The sequence below is a fragment of the Camelina sativa genome, chromosome 13 (genome assembly GCF_030686135.1).
Source record: "Camelina sativa cultivar CO46 ecotype springtype chromosome 13, ASM3068613v1".
Lineage (NCBI taxonomy): Eukaryota > Viridiplantae > Streptophyta > Magnoliopsida > Brassicales > Brassicaceae > Camelina > Camelina sativa.
Genome location: NC_141892.1, coordinates 2,717,104 through 2,734,927, shown reverse-complemented (window position 1 = coordinate 2,734,927; position 17,824 = coordinate 2,717,104). Strand labels below are relative to the sequence as shown.

The following is a 17,824-nucleotide window of genomic DNA, read 5'->3' as shown; positions in this document are numbered from 1 at the left end:
GTTCAACAATTCATTACAGAGCTTTTCATAGGTAAAAGTGAAATAAAATAAATGTAACTATTTTCATATTTTAGTTTGAATCTCACATGTGTATTTCTTATCCTCACAAAGTTGATGGATGGTAAAGTTTGGAATTTTCACTATGAACGAATATCTTTTTTAACATTTAACCAAACAACATTACATTTAAAATAACCCATTGTGGAAAATATTTAAAATGATGATATATGAACATCTTATGAGTTGATTGTAATGTATATGTCAAAAAAAAAAAATGTTTGATAAAAATATGTGATCGTAATTTTTTTAAATAAAAATATATGTTTAATGACTATGTCAGTAAATCCCATATTATTAATTGAGAAGCACCATATGTATTATATAACCTTAGACCTTAATGTTATAAGGTATTACTTTAATGAATTGATACATGTTTGTAGATTATAGATACATGTATAAGAAAGTCCTATGTTATAATTAAATCATTTTCAACATTATTTCTATCTTATTATATAAAGTTTGGTTCTCAAAATTAATAACTCACCCGATCATGACACATGTTAGTTTTAATGATCAGAGATCAAAGTTGAAAACTCACCAGATCATGACACGTATAAGTTATAACGATTAAATATCCAAGTTAATAATTCATCAGATCGTGACACGTATCAATTTTAACGATCAGAAATCACATATCAAAGTTAGTAACTCATCAGATCATGACACATGTGAATTTTAACGATCAGAAATCACAGTTTTCAAGCTTGGTAAAACGATGCGTAAGATAATTGTAATCTTATTATAATAAAAAAAAACTTTGTTAATCTTAAAAAAAGGATTGTAAATACACCCCTCTATATAAGCAAATAGATTATGACATATTTTTCACCAAACAAAATAATTTCGACTAGCTTTGTCTTTTTTGGTAAAATTTTATTCTTTGTTTTTTATTAATCTTTTGTTTGACACATCATCGTTCTTGAACAAGTCTTGAAGGCAATTTGTTCGTTGTCTAATCAAAGCAACTATATAAAAAGATTCGTAAATATTACCACGTGTTTTCATCGTCGTTTCTTTGAATTTTGTTTGGTTTCTAAATTTCATAATGCATACTATGCAATATTTGACTTTGAAGTGTTAACAAAATTTCTTATGCATAATAACTAAGATTTTTAGGATTAACAAATTTCTCACTGTATTATTATTATTTATATTAATTTCCAGGACAAGTAGCATAAAAAAAAAAGATGAATACACAAAAGCAATATAACAACAGAGATTATATAACACTAGATCAACTAAACAAAAAGCATTCTTATCATCAAACGATAATACGTTTTACAAAAAAGTGAGAAGCAAGAAATTTTTAGGAAAACAATAGGCTCATTGGAATAAATTTTCTCATAAAATAGAAAAGAGATTAAAGAAAATATACATAAAATTATTAATTCTAAAAAATGTTAATACTCACTTCTATAGAAACATAGATCGTCTCATATTATTCGTCTAACAAAATAATTTATCCAAAAATATTGTTTTATTCAAAAATATTGTTTGCAACTTTGTTCTATTGGTCAAACCTTTTTAATGGGAAGAAAAAAATTCCTTGTTTTTTTAAACCAAAATATACTCCTACTTTCTACTTTTTCAGTTTGAAAGTAATATGTTGACCCCAAAAAAAATGGAAGATTAATATATGCATCTTCTTTTTCTAATACTGTATTTTAAAATATATTGTGGTAGTTTTAGATTGTTTTATTAAATTTATATTTTCATTTTTTGAATTATTTGAGATTCATATCCTAATTACAATGCTTATAATTTTCTATTATTTCATTAATTATGTCAAATTAATTTTCTTCTAATTTTTCAACCTTGATTGGTTGGTCATAGACTTTTTTTGTGCAAACATAATTGTTACCATTTCAATCTCAAAAGGAGAGAAAGAGAAGAATATTATCAATCTAATGGTTGGATAAAATAGGCTAATCAAACACAAGCCTACAACAAACATAGATAGATTGGAAAAACATACATCGTTGTTGATAGATCCATAGGAGCTTGGAGACAGAGGCTACATCATGGTGTGTCAAAGAAACTTCCATGAAATATATTGGGAAATTTAACATTAGTTACTTTCAAAAGATTTTGTGACGTTGGAAAATGGTCTTTAGTTTCATTGGTTGCTGGAGCAAGCCACTTTTAAATAGCTAAAAGACGTGAACATGTTCTCTCCACACAGGAGGAGGGCAGAGCCGAGGTTCTCTCTATGGTGGAGGATGTTGGACGCAAGGTTATTTCCGCAAGGGAGGAAGGTGGGGGAGGTTAGACGCAAGGTTATCTCTCCGAGGGAGGAAGGCGGAGCGAAGGTTCTCTTCATAATTGTAACAACCCATCCCGTGGACCCCACTAGCTTCACTACTAGCTGCCCCAATGGACCGTCCGCAGACCCCACTAGCCTCACTGCTAGCCGTCCCAACGGACCCCAAGCTAGCCCTGCATGGCATCGATCCTAACCCATCACTGTGGATATCCCAATCCACCAGTAGGTTATTGGTGGGCCAAGCGTTCCTCGAACCCTGGTCCTCACCCTTTAACAACCTTCCCACAAGACAAGTTGCCACCAATTGGCCCTGCAGGGCATCGATTCTAACCCATCACCATGGCAAATGGAACTACTCATCCAAATCCACAGTAGGTTATTGGTGCGCCAGGCGTTCCTCGAACCCTGGTCCCCACCCTTTAACAACCTTCCCACAGGACAAGTTGTCACCAATTGATCTATCGATGCCCTGCAGGGCCAGCTTGGGTTCCGTTGGGACGGCTAGCAGTGAGGGTAGTGGGGTCCGCGGATGGTCCGTTAGGGCAGCTAGCAGTGAGGCTAGTGGGGTCCACGGGACGGGTTGTTACATAAAAATTGATTTTTATGTACGGCTACCAGTGAGGCTAGTGGGGTCTGCGGACGGTCCGTTGGGGCAGCTAGCAGTGAGGCTAGTGGGGTCTACAGGACGGGTTGTTATAATAGTGGAGGAGGTTGAACGCAAGATTCTCTCCATAAGGGAGGAGGGCAGAACCGAGTAGGGGTGTCAAAATGGGTAAAAACCCATGGGTTTACCCTGTTTGTCTATTATTTTAACGGGTATGGGTTAAGTTTTTATACCTATATAAATAAATGGGTTTTGATGCGTTAGTCCAATGGGTTAGTGGGTTTAACGGAGTAAACCCATTAGGGTTATGGGTTACCCATGGGTTAATCGAAAAAAAACAAAAATAATATATATATATATATATATAATATAATATAATATAATATGTATATATGAAGACTATGAAGTTAAAGAATCTGACTGGATCAATTACAGAAGATTCATTGATTCAAGTGTTTTTTTAATTTTAAATTAAGAATGGTTTTTATTTTAAATTAAGAATGACTTTTTATTTTGGTTTTATAGATTTTTGGCTTTAGGATTTTAGGATGTTCTTTCTATTTTAATATCTATATATTATTTTCTTAAGTTTGAAAACTTTGGTTGGTTTTATATTTATTTTATATAATATGTTATGGATTTAATATTAATTATTTTATTTTATTTATATATGGGTAACTCGTATAACCCATTTAACCATTAGGTTTTATATTATTGGGTTTGGGTATATAAGTTCAACCCATTATAATAAATGGGTCGGGTTGAACCCGCCCACGAAAGTCTCGAACCCATGTGGGTATGGGTCGGGTCGGGTCGGATTACCCATTTTGACACTCCTGAAACTGAAGTTCTCTCCATGGTTAGACATACACTTTTGTGATGTAATTTTTTTTTTATTCAAAATGTTTTTTGAGCCAACAAAATTAGTGATTAAAGAAAATATATAAAAGTGAAAGTAAAGAGATATAATAGTTGGTTTAATTTGTTCATATAGACATTTTCTAGGTGGTAGTAAATAATATATTTGTAAGATACAGTATATCTTGATATAAAAAATACACTTTTGATGATAACATACATAAAAGATTTGTATATCGATATAAATCAGTGTATTATAACAAAAAAAAATTATAAACCATATACAATAAATTTTAATATATTTTTATTAACATCATTTAGTTTAATATATGTTTATCTCCAACATTTGTCCATTATCGAGTTTCTGTAAACAAAAAAAGATTTGAAAGGGTCGTCAGTATGCTCTGTTATGATCTCATTTGACTGATTGTAGACACTTTGGTTGTATGTGATTTTTTAGTGTTAGGAGTTCCTCAAGTGTGTGGCCCCTGAACTACGTTATTTTGGCCGAAATGATTGCCGTTCTGTTTGGTGTGTTGAAAATCTTTCTTTCGGGGGGCTTGAGTTCGATGGTTAACTTAATTTGTTTTGTTGTTGCAGCCGAGCAATGGGAGACTCAAGGTCTGCAGTCAATCATTTCAAAGAGAGTATTGAATTCCTTATGAAACTGCCAATGAACGATTTGGAGGTTACACACTGGTTCTTGTTATAGTTTGATACTGCAAACTTTTACCATTTTGTCACAGTTTTTCTAAACTTGCAGATTACACATACACTCTCTGACTTACTCAATAAAATAGGAGATCTTAAATACTATGACCAAGACCTACAAGCTGCAAGGTCATATTACTATCGTGCTTTTAAATGTTAGACGTGATGCAATGAAGCATCATCCACATGCTCCTACTCATTTAGTTTAATTATAGCATGTGTCGATTTTACAGTCAAATCTTTTTGTCTCGTTGGGCATTAGGCTAGTATATATTGGGCCTAAAGTATGATTTAGGCTAGTAAGATAATCGAATAAATCCAATGTACTTTGTCTAACTATCCCACCCCCTTTATATTCTGAACATCGCCATAATTTACAGAATATAAAGCACTACTCCTATGATTTTGTCGCGCAATCCTGTAGGATAAGTCAACCTACAGGATTTGAGTAAATTACGATACAAATATAATTTTCTATATACTTAGTTTTTTTTTTTGAAATCTTTTTTTTTTTTAGTTTTTTTATATAATCTGTATAATTCTGTAAACAGGAAATACGTGTGTCGTATATGTAATATATCGTTAATGCATCGACAGTTCGACGAATTAGTTGCTAATGGTTCGACTCAAACTCAGTCACTAATTTGAATTACGATGCATCATTTTGTTAGTGGTGTATATGCAAAACAAAATAAAACAAAAAAAGTAGTGCATCGATGAATTATTTTCTTATTACTTTTTTCATTAGACAATGAAAACTCACCAATTCAAAAAGTTAGTGTCGTCCATCATCAATATACGGTTGTCATGTTACACATTTCTTTCCAACCAAAATTTGCGTTGGAATTTTGAGTCAACAGCAATTTCACCGATAAACCAAAAGTCAGCTGTGGCCTGTTGGATTAGGCGTCAATAGGAAAGAGTGAAAGACATATTGTGGACAACTACTAAATTTAGGGTTTAAAAATGCCTCAATAATGTCACTTTCCCTCTTAAAGTGACGCTATCTATTTGTCGAATCCGACATAACACACTATAGTTCATTGGTAAGCACCAACACAGAACATGATATTATGTGTTAAGAGATATGGACACTTTTGTAACGAAGTGCCTGAGTGGATCCCAAAGGGACTTGTAACTAGACTACTAGTAGAGTTAGTAGTGTTAGTGTATAAAATGAAGAAGTCAAGGCACTCCATCATTTTTATATACCATAAGTGCCTTGCACTGTTACAAACATTATCCAAATATCCAAATACATTTCCTCCTAAAGTTGTAAAACAAAATCTATAAGTATTATATTTTTGTTGCGTAAAATGTAGGCAAATTGGCTTGTCCGTTTTAGTAAAAAAGGAATCGAGTCTGGCAGTGAGAAGATTGGATAAGGTTAATCTTTCCGGTATCTCAATATATACAACGCCAACCTTAATACAACCATTAATTAAATAGCGTATTTAATTATTGATAAAACATATAAAAAAGTACATCTTTGTATATCAAATACAGGAATCTTCGACGTTTTTTAAAGTCAAACAATTACGCAATGACTGCAACTAAAACAAAAATGAACAAAATTATCAAAAAAAATACATTGCTCTTTGATTGTTACCAAAATGAATATTTGTTTTATCTTGCTGATCAATTAGCTAAGATCGCTTTGTACATTTGTTCTTTAACATATCGTAAAACAAAAGAGAAGATCAGTTACACTTACGCCAGACGGAGAAGTTGCATGTGTTTAGGGTAGTACTGTTTGACAATTAGCAACACAAAGAGCACCATCTATCACAACAGACCAAATCGATATATTCGAGGATCAAATTCTGCAAACTAAAGAAAACAGTTACGTTAAATTGATAATGTACCGTTTCTAACTTTCTTATCAAAATTGTTTTTTTTTTTTTTTTATGTACGTAAAAGACAATTTTAGGTGAATACATTGTTTCTTTCCAGAAAACAAGAAACACGAGAGAAGACATAACTCATACATGCGCGTTGAAGCTGTGTGTCACTCACAGACATCATTGAAAATGTTGTACTGCCACACTCTCCACAAGAAGACAACCTTAACCGCTCCATATCTGTGTTTTGGGTTAAGCAACTCAACTCTTTTTTAAATTCATTACTAATCCTTTTTCTTTTCGTAATTCTTATTTTATATTTCTTTTACTTTTTTTTTGTTTTACTTTTTTTTTTTCTTGAACAAATATTTTACTTTCTAATAACATATTTGTTTTACTTTACTAACACGCTCAATTTCATCAATTTACTTCAAGTGATACTAAAAATATGAATTATTTTTTTAAAATACTATTTTTCTATCATTTGTTTTCTACAACGTTAGTATTCTTTTTCTGTTTTTTTTAATAAAGGGATTTCAACGTTAGTATGGTGCGTGGGTCCAAATCTAGATAATTTTGGATATTTTTATTTTATAACCTTTATGTACTCTTACGTGTGTTTGTTGTGTTCTTTCACTTTTTCTATGAACATGCATTAAAAGAACAAAAAATTATACGAATAAGCAAATATTTCGTTTGCTCAGCTTTAAAAATGATGAAACGTTCGATTCTTTACCACCGACTCTTGTTTTTATACCATAGCTTTAATAACAAAAACGCTTACTTACTTTTCAGTTTTCACCAAATCAGCTGCTAAAAGCGTAAAACAGTCTTCTGGTTTGTGTTACCACCATTTGGCTCTCGTTATCACGGTTGGGAGCGTTGGGGCATCTCCAGTGGAGAAATCTTTAAGCGTATTCAACAAAAATAAATTAATAAAATATTTAAAAATTGAAGAAATAGAAAAAAATGTTGCTAGCAGAAAGACTTTTAGAAACGTTGCTTTACCATTACTACACATGTCAAACATATAGTAATCGTTGCAATAAAAAATATAAAAAGAAACTTTATAATTAAAATGTTATTATTATTTTTTTTTATAGAAACACATATCGCTAGAATACGATGGGCCTCACCAAGCCCAACATATTTCTGTCAATAAATGATGACAGTTTCATTTTATTCTAAGTCACTATGAAACTGTCGGTTTTCATATTATGAAATTTTGAAACGGACGGACATAGAAAAAATGATGTGTGATATGGATCTGCTATCAATATTGTTTTACGATTGATAGCAAATCGATCGCTAAACCAATCGGTAAATTATCATTCAATACTTATTCGCTACTATCATTAATTTAAATCATCTAAAGCTTTCATTAGCACTTAAAAGTTTATTGAGTTAGATAATTTTAAGTGATTTTTTTTATTTTAAATTAGGGGTTGATAAGTAACTATTAAATAAAACAAAACAATGAAAACATCATGCAAAAAAATAATTACTGAGGAATATTTTGTTTTTCAGCTGGTTTTTGTCTTTTCTACGAATGTCATATGGTGTGTATAATTTGTAATTGCAGGCCATTCAAAAGTCAATATAGTCAATAGAGCCAATTTAGCCACTCAAAAGAAAACTTAAAAAAAAAAAAAAAAAAAAAACAGCCTAAAAATGTATGTTACCATTTACGTACAGCCAAAAAAAAAGTAAACACGAAAACCTCCCAAGTGCCGCTTACGTACTATTCCCCGCACCTAAGTTTCCCTCTCACACCTATAAATATCATTCTTTTCCCCTCCCACTTACCGATCACTAAAACAAAAATAAACCTCTCCACGTTATTTTTCTATATTTTTTAAGAAAACCTTTTAAGTTTTAAAAGGATCTACGATATATATACATATCGACAAAAAAAGAATGGCAATGGAATGCATTGTAACGGTCCCTCAAAGATTCAGTGTTAACAAAGCCAAAGAGGATTCTTCCATCTTCGATGCAAAGCTCCTAAATCAGCACTCAAACCACATACCTCAACAGTTCGTATGGCCCGACCACGAGAAACCTTCTACAGATGTTCAACCTCTCCAAGTCCCACTCATAGACCTCGCCGGTTTCCTTTCCGGTGACTCGCTCTTGGTCTCTGAGGCTACTAGACTCGTCTCGGAGGCTGCAACGCAACATGGGTTCTTCCTAGTCACTAACCACGGCGTCGATGAGAGTCTCTTGTCTCGTGCCTATTTGAATATGGACTCTTTCTTCAAGGCCCAAGCATGTGAGAAACAGAAGGCCCAGAGGATGTGGGGTGAGAGCTCCGGTTATGCTAGTAGCTTCGTCGGGAGATTCTCCTCGAAGCTTCCTTGGAAGGAAACGCTGTCGTTTAAGTTCTCACCCGAGGAGAAGACCCACTCTCAAACCGTTAAAGACTTTGTTTCTGAGAAAATGGGAGATGGATACCAAGATTTCGGGTAATAGTCAAATCAGCAAATGTTGAAACTTTCTTATAAATGTCCAAGAAGACTGATATAAATGGTGTGATTTCATCCATGCAGGAAGGTTTATCAAGAATACGCGGAAGCAATGAACACTCTCTCACTAAAGATCATGGAGCTTCTTGGAATGAGCCTTGGCGTCGAGAGGAGACATTTTAGAGAGTTTTTCGAAGACAACGAGTCGATATTCCGGTTGAATTACTATCCACAGTGCAATCAACCGGAGCTTGCACTAGGGACAGGACCCCACTGCGATCCAACATCTCTAACCATACTTCATCAAGACCAAGTTGGTGGTCTTCAAGTTTTCGTCGACAACAAATGGAAATCTATCCCCCCTAACCCACATGCTTTCGTGGTGAACATAGGCGACACCTTCATGGTATACTTATATAGTCTCCTTATTATGATCAATACATGCAGTAGTAGACCAAATTAATTAATCATGACAAGAACCTTATAATAATTTATTTTGCCTTTAGGCTCTAACGAACGGAAGATACAAAAGTTGTTTGCATCGGGCGCTAGTGAACAGCGAGAGAGAAAGAAAGACATTTGCATTCTTCTTATGTCCTAAAGGAGACAAAGTGGTGAAGCCACCAGAAGAACTAGTAGGATTATTGATGTCTCGTGAAAGAGAGTATCCTGATTTTACATGGTCTATGTTTCTTGAGTTCACACAGAAGCATTATAGAGCCGACATGAACACTCTTGAAGCGTTCTCAATTTGGCTTAAAAGCAGAAAAAACTTCTAAATTGAGGAGACAGTGTGGTGTGGTCCAGAAGGTGACTTGTAGTTATGTAAAGAGCTTTTACGGTTTTTATTAATAATAGACACACGAGATAAGATGTTCAAGGCTAGTTAAGGAGACTTAATTCCTCGATTTTTTTGTTTTCTTATATTATCTTGCTTTATAATTTGTCTGGTGTAAAATAAAAGTAGCAAACAAGTAAAATATATACTCCATTTAACCGGAAATTAAATAACTGACATATGAAAACTCAATTTATATGTAGTAATTTGTAACTTAGGATTGGCATAAAAGGGTTTAGCCAAGTTATCAAAAACCACATAAGTTAACAAATCCGAAGTGTCGATATCAAAGTTGTCAACAAGACCAAGTGGATATCAGGTTCGACAAATGGACCACTAAACAAACGTATAAAAAATGTCCTCAAATAATATAAAAATAATACATCTTTAAAATTATTTCACCTGGCAATACTCTCTTTCTCAAACTTGATTTAATGATTTTGTTGGGTGTCCTCTTTAATTTTGTGAACGTTCAGTTTTTTAAGAAAGTCATTCAGGCCGGGTTTACTTAGCTCTAACATTAGGTCTCACTTTAACTTTAAATGATGCACCTCCTCGTATCATAATCTTAAAATTTGAACAGACCTAGCTAGGGAGAAAATTATTGTACAAATATTTATGAATCATTATATATATAGATGTCAAAATTTTAAGAAAGAAATACGTATTAAATACTATATAAGAAAAATCACAGAAGAACACATGATTTTGGAAATTAATATGGGTAAAAGGATTAGGAATTATAGAGGAAAAAAAAAGAGACAAGATTGTGCGTCATTACTCTGAGAAGCTGCGATCGATGTTTGTATTGAGGGCTAAAGACGAAATACCAATACATCCAAAAACTGCACCACCTTAGAAATTATAAAATATACATATATTGGTCCATATAATAATTTTTTTATATAAATAACAATTGATGGTTCCACTATTCATGTATGACTCCACACGAATATTAGATTCCATTGCTGAGAAACAAACAAATCTCGATTTGACCACAATGTAGAAAATGAAAAATCAATCCCATTAAGCAAATTTGAAGACAAAAAGAAAGAAAGAAAGAATCGATATCACAGATTAGGTTTTGTGTGTTTGTTCTACTATTATACAAGGCATTAATCTGGAGATTTGATGGCTGTACTTGTGCCATGTAAAAGAGGCCAATGTAAGTGCTTTTGGTGTCTTTTTATATATTTTCTTCGAAATAGAATCTACGATGATAAGGAAAACGATGACGAGGTCTTGGATTATCTAATTCTATGAGTTTATATGGCGTGGTGTACAATGAACTAATTGTGAAGTTAAATAGTATAAGAAGAGTGAATTAATTTATTCGTTATGGATTAATTTCAAATTAAAGATTTGTTAAAAGATTAAGATGATATGTTTAGAGTTCAGATTATATTGTTTCAAATTTGAAATTAGATATATCATATCTTAGCGTGAGATTCATTTAAATTGGCTAAAAACAACTATTGTCTCGAATACACACCTAAACGACGTAGGCTAAAAATAAGACTCGTAACTATTTTTTATATATATAATTATCTAAAATCAAAATTTTGACGTAAAACAATAATAAACCCATCTTAAATTCAATAGAAAAAGAATTAAACAAACAGAAATTTTAAATTAATGATCAAATAATACGTAGTGTGTTTCTTTTGTATTTACAATATAAATCTCATAACCAAATTTGTAATAAAGGAAAAGACAAAAACCACATAAACGGGAAATTTGTTTGATTGCAAGTAAATAATAAATAGATAAACCATATACTATATAAATAAAGGCCCAATGGGCCATCCCCTACTTCACGTGATTCACGTGCCTATTTTTTGTCTCGTTTCTGCCGTCTCATTTTAACACACACTTCACGACAGCGATCTTTATCCTGTCCAGCTCCTCTAGGACAGTAGGACACCATTTCTTTTTAGGTCTTTCTTATTTTGGATTGGATTGTATAATTCATTTTTTTGCTTGGAAAAGTATTTGTAATTTAGTATAACACAAAACAACAAATGCATTCGTAAGCTTGCATATAAAAGAAATGGTCCCGCGCGCGAGTGAAGTAACATGCACCAACGGATAACTTGTTGCTCTCTCACTATCAGTGTTCGATTTTCAATATCTCACACTTTGGTATCGTTTCAATCAGCTCCCTCGGTCCTGCTAAGATAGATAGAACTCTATAGGGTAAGATAAATATTCGATCGGGGCTCAACACATTTCTTACATTTTTTTTTTTAAATCAAAAATGGTTACTTTATGATTAAGTTTTTGTACATTTGAGATACTTTTTCAAAGAGTATTTCTATTATTTTTTGTTGTATATATAGCGATAAGAAAAAATGTTTTTGAAATTTTTGTTGGAGTAGTAAATATCGCTTTCTGATATTACATTTTAATGATACATGTCAGAATGCATAGATCATATATATATATATATATATATATATCATTTGAGATATTTTTCTTTAAGATATTGCTTTTGTACTCTTTCAAATAAGATGGTACGAAATCTGGAAACTTAAAAGCTACATTCCAAAACACATTTTCCCAGATTGTGTATATGTACCGAGCATGCATGCTTTGTGAACATATTGACGCAGAGACAATTCGTTAATATAAAACCACATACACAAATACTGGTTAGAGTAATAGAGGATACATATTATATGACAAACTCAACATTTTCTCAAAAGTATATGTACTGATGAATTATATGTAGAGATAAGCGATAGAATAAATTAATTTTTTTGCATTGAAAGCACAATATTTTGAATTATATAACGTTCATGAAATAAGTTATTAAAACTCATACTTTTATTTGGTTGATTATGCCTATGAGGTTTTAGCGTCATGTAAATCAGTTTGGGTTAAGAAAGTTGAACATTTTCATTTTCTAAAAGTTTAAGATATCGAAAATAGTTTAGATTTAGAATGAAGTTTTACTACTGCCATTAAACAGTAACACACAGATGATTGGATCATTTTCGTAGTATTTTTTCGCCCATTACTAAATTTACCATTTAGATTCTCACAATGGCAACGCTTCAATCGAGATAAGTCAGTTCATATGTGCTTTCTTCCTAAGCCAATAGTTTTTCTTACTATACAAAATCTCCATAATCAGTAATCTCGACGTCAATATAATATTGAAAAAATATATATAATATAATAAAAAATATAAGTATTGTGTGGTAGAGCCGTAAAACAGTAATTTGAGTCTTGAACTAAGCATAAGCATCTTATAGGATCAACAACAAATACTATGAATCTGTGATAACGTAGTCTAGTCACTCACTCACTCACAAGAAAAATAGTTTCAATCTGTTGAGTTACGTTCGGAGATCATAGCTATATGTCAGACGGTCAAAAATATTAACTGTAGATATTGATCAGTTAGCCCACAGAATTATAATCACATGGAACTGTGTCTGTTTGAGTACCGTACCATATGGTGTAGCTAGTATCTCGTAAGATAGATATCAAATATGTCGCTAAGTCGCTTAATTCAAAGCTAAGAGCTTAAAAAAAAAAAATTTACCTACGCACAGATGAATGTAGGTAAAAAAAATATTGGTCGTAAATATATATATTTTTTTTTCGCAACTGTGTTTTTATTCATCAAACAAAAGCTAAAGTAACCAGCCAATATTTTACAAACAAGAGATTAGCCCAATGAAACTAAGCTTTTTCTTAAATACTTCAGTTTTAAGTTTTTTCGTTATCTTTACGTATTGTAAAACAAATGTTATTTCTAATATGACTTGTTTTTTTCATAAATGACAAAGTTAAGATTGTATATTTTCTTAATTTAACTTTATTGCTGACGTAAGAGATTACATCTCATATTGTTTATACTTTATACCTCGGGTCGTTTTGTCTTTTCCATTGGCTTTGTCTTCGACGAAAAATTAAATTTGTATTGGCCAGAGATTACGTCGAGGAAAGGGTTCTTATATATATTTATTTTGAATAATTTCTTGAATATCGATCCATTGGATTTTATAGATACTGTGCGTACAATTTGGATTGTTGTGATTTTTTTTATTTTTTTTCTTATATTATTATAGTTTTTTGGAAGTAAATTTATATTGTATTGTAATGTTTTTGGACCGTTTAAACAACTTAGTCGTGTGGTTTTTTATATTCGGTCTTATTTCAGATGAAGTACAGTATTACAAAACAAATTGCATTTCAGGTCGATTTACCTGCTTTATTTATTAATGGGCTTTAAAAATTGGGAGGGGCCTTACTATTTGGGCTTTGGTAGGTTAAGCGATCGAACAAAATTCTCTCTCCTTTTCAATTTTTTTTTTTTTTGGGTCAGGATCTCGACCGCAAAAGTCTTATTACCGATTCAGTTCAATTTTTCGGATTAATAAGAAGACTTTATGTGATCAAAACAATTGAATAAAGTGAAATATCTAACCTGATTAACTTAAATTTCAATTCAATTTTTTTATAAAGCATATATGTATTTCAACATTTTCGTTCGGATTAGTTTAAGTTTAAGAATCAAAGACGTAACGAAATAGTTCTTAAAATGCAATGTCATCATCCACATTACTGAAAAAAAAAAGCCCCAAAAAGAATTAAAGTTCATATTTAATCCCGATTTTAGTTCAAGGGACACGTGAACACAGAAGTCCGAAAAGGAAGAAATTTGTCTAAAGGGGAGAGTCAAGAGTAGACATGAATCGGGTTACGTGGGTGCCACTTCCCACATGAACTCCACCTACTACTACCAGACAAATTCCATGCATAATTCAGTTTTCAAATTTTTTCCTTTTAGACAAATTTCTTATACTATATATAAGTTAAAATATAATCAAAAGTTAGGTCAATTTATGTTTTCAGTGAATATCAATCGAAATATGCCTCGATGTTTGTTTCCCACATTATTAAACTTTATTTTACTCGTTTGTTACAATATAGAATCTACTAGTAGTAATTCACGCATTCTCAAACACTTCAGTCTATTAATAAGTAAATGTTCAACTCAATTGTTTGAAAATGATTACATATTAGATATATATAGTACAGTCTTTTAAAATGATCATACTATTTGGTAAAAATTCAAGTCCGAACACTGGTAGATATGGAATGAATCAAGTGATATAGATTATCTCTTGAAAATGTATTTAAAATTGGTACGAATAGTCAAAAGCTAAAATAGCAACTCATGCACACATACTTTATAAGTAAATATGTTTTTCTACACCAACGAAGAGAGGCTGAAGCAAAACGAAAACAAACAAAAACACTCGACGGAAAGAAGAGCCTCGCGCAACCAAACACATTGCTCAATAACTAGTAACTCTAACGCACCATTGCAGCGATCGCAGTCGCAATGGCAAACGCAAGGAAAACACTCTCACTATCTCCACGCCTAGAAGCAGCTGACGGCCTTGGTGGAGTAGGTGGTGGGATTTCAGGTGTCTCCGGTGGAAATTCCGGCGGGAATTCCGGCGGAGGAAGACCGGGAGCCGATGGCGGGCCTGTGGTGTTGCAGTTGTTGTGGCCGTACCAAGTGTTTTTAGGTACGCTCTTGCTGAAATCGAATTTGACGGACTTTGAACCTTCTGAGTAGATCTCGATGGACTCCGGGACCCAACCGTCGGGTCCTTCCCGGTTGATAAAGAGAGAGCAGATAGGGTTATTCAGACATTGACCTCTTACTTGGAATGTGTTCGTTGAACACTTCCCCAAACCCCCTGATCCTCTTACCGAACCGCCTAGTCTCTGTGCATGCACCTAAAACAACGAGGATATTGAATATTTTTTTTACCAGAATCACTGTAAATTTAAATGTATAGAACACACATGCAAATAAATATGTTTTCGTATAGAACCAGGAAATTGAAGGCTGAAGCCTAAGTTGAATTTTTAGGACTCCAGATCAGATATTCTTTCCATTTAAGGTATCCACAACTTTCAAGTCATCCTTGATCTTTCAACCACTAAATCAATTGAAGCAAAGAAAAACAAAACAAAAAAAACAATCTAAACCGAACCAATAACCGGCGTTTGTATACGGGGAGAAATCTAGTAACATTAACCTTGTTACCATCGGCATCGCCAAAAACGATACTGATCTGATCCCTTGTCGTCTCCGGAGAGAGGCAGCTCGTCATGACAACCACCGTGTACGGACATGTTTCTTGTTGCATCTACAGTAATATTTTCACGGAAAGTATATAGTGAGAAACCCGGTTCTAGTTGTTTTAACCAGAAAATAGAAAACAAGAAGAACCTGGATGATGCTGAGGTCGAATGCATGCGTGACGAAGATGAAGGCAAAGAAGAGAAGCGAAGCGTAGAGAGAAGAGAACGTCATTTTGGGTCAGAAATAAGATTGTGTGTGTAGTAGTAGTGATCAAGAGAAGATATAGAAAGAGAAGGTTTATATAAATGCCTGATGCTGGTCGTGTTCAGCTGTGACTAAATTTTACATGAACACTTGGCACAATGAATCAACAAAAATACATTGAGATGCAAAATTATATTTTCAACAAGGAAACAATAAAAGAAGTTGAGTTCTTTATTTATCTTTAGTTGTGCCCTTTTTTTAATTGCGGTTGAAGAATCTTTTATGATTTTCCTAGTAATAATGTGTTTTAGAGTATAGATTTTATTTGACAAAAAATTACTGATTTGTATGAAACAGTATTTTGCAAATTATAAAACAAAACTCAGACTATAAATGAATAAAAAAAATTTGTGTTGTGATTTAGTTTGGCATTGAAATACAAAAATACTGCAAAATGTTATTATTTGCATTATCTATATATTTTCTAGTTTTAAAATTTGATTTAGAAATGTGTAAAAGCATTACATTAACCGCTTTGAAAATGTGTTGTGCAAGGAAGAAGATGACAAGGAATGATAATATTATTGACTATTGCTTAGCCCGTTGAAAGAAGTCGCTTCATCAGGAAACGCTACTAAACAATGAACTAAGTAAAAGACAAAAAAACCCTTTGACTTTTCAAACTGAGTCGTATAGCCGTTTGAAGATGACGCACGCGAATGCTACACAAAGAATTGAGTTCTTGAAAAGCCAAATATACCCCTGAACTTTACTTTATCAGACCACAGCTAAATTCAGTATTAATAAATCTAAGTCGTTATGTAAATTGTAAACTACAGAACTGCCCTTCATCCAGTGAATTTAGTGAAATTGATAATGTATTTTTAAAGTATCATCAATGTTAAGTGTACCACTTCTATTGTTGGTGACTGTTGGGCTTGGGTCCATATTTGGGTCAGACGTAGGCTTTGTATACGAATTGGTATGTAGTAGCTCCTTTTATTGGTAGCAAATTAGCAACTTAAGTTAAATTAGTGTATCACCCTGAAAACTAAAAGTATATATGGAGATGCCAAAGATAAAAAGTTCGGGATGTTAGTATTAAAGAAAATATGACTAAGACCAACTTCATGACAATTCCTTGTGTTAATGTTGTTGGAAGCATTCTGTTCACTTGATGATGATTCAGAGTTGTCACGTTTGCGATTGCATCTTCAGCAAGTGATTTTTAAACTTTTTTTGAAAAGGATTTAAATGGTGTTTTTGATGTTATACGAGTGAGAGGAGATATCAAGTATTCGAACATATCGAGATCAAGAAAACTAGAAGCTAAGATGGAGATTTGAAAGAATGGTCATGATGATCTCAAATTTGAAAGTCCCAGCTCTAAGTGAAGTGGAGGATTTCATTTCTTTAGCAAAAAAAAAAAAGTTCACGTACAGATTAAGCTAGTCTTGAAAACATTCAAATAAATTAAAATATACGATTAATTCTTTTGGCCAGTTACATGATCACTGAAGAGAACAGATTTGGAAACTATAAATACAGTATAAGATAAAATATAGTAAACGTTTAAAACATAAATTAATCAAATTACCTCCCATGCACTGTAACTAATTTCCTTAGCTAAGTCCACTTATACAATGGTTCACTAGTAGTCTAGAACTCATGATCACCAACAGTACCACATCACTAACCGGACCACTACATCCAACGCCGCACCTCATTTATTGTTAAGACACAATAATAATAGAACAAAAAATAAAGAGTGAACATAAATACATAATAATATAAAAATAGTTGAACTGGTCTAGATTAGACTACTGTACAATGCGTGGAGAGTGGTCTTCTTACATAGCAGAACA

At 32.7% G+C, this 17,824-nt stretch overlaps 2 protein-coding genes across 2 annotated transcripts; one reads left to right on the top strand and one right to left on the bottom strand.

Annotated features, from left to right (window-relative positions):
• The first annotated feature begins 8,141 nt into the window (after positions 1–8,141).
• Positions 8,142–9,710, top strand: LOC104737873 (gibberellin 20 oxidase 3). The gene is made up of 3 exons (XM_010458129.3): positions 8,142–8,802; positions 8,887–9,208; positions 9,309–9,710. The coding sequence occupies exons 1-3, from the start codon at positions 8,255–8,257 to the stop codon at positions 9,579–9,581; spliced, it is 1,143 nt and encodes a 380-aa protein (XP_010456431.2). The 5' UTR covers positions 8,142–8,254; the 3' UTR covers positions 9,582–9,710.
• A 5,104-nt stretch (positions 9,711–14,814) lies between these two features.
• LOC104734736 (embryo-specific protein ATS3) lies at positions 14,815–16,564 on the bottom strand. Its single transcript, XM_010454373.3, has 3 exons — positions 15,903–16,564; positions 15,709–15,819; positions 14,815–15,403 (listed from the first exon to the last, which is right to left on the bottom strand). The coding sequence occupies exons 1-3, from the start codon at positions 15,984–15,986 to the stop codon at positions 14,969–14,971; spliced, it is 630 nt and encodes a 209-aa protein (XP_010452675.1). The 5' UTR covers positions 15,987–16,564; the 3' UTR covers positions 14,815–14,968.
• Positions 16,565–17,824: the final 1,260 nt, after the last annotated feature.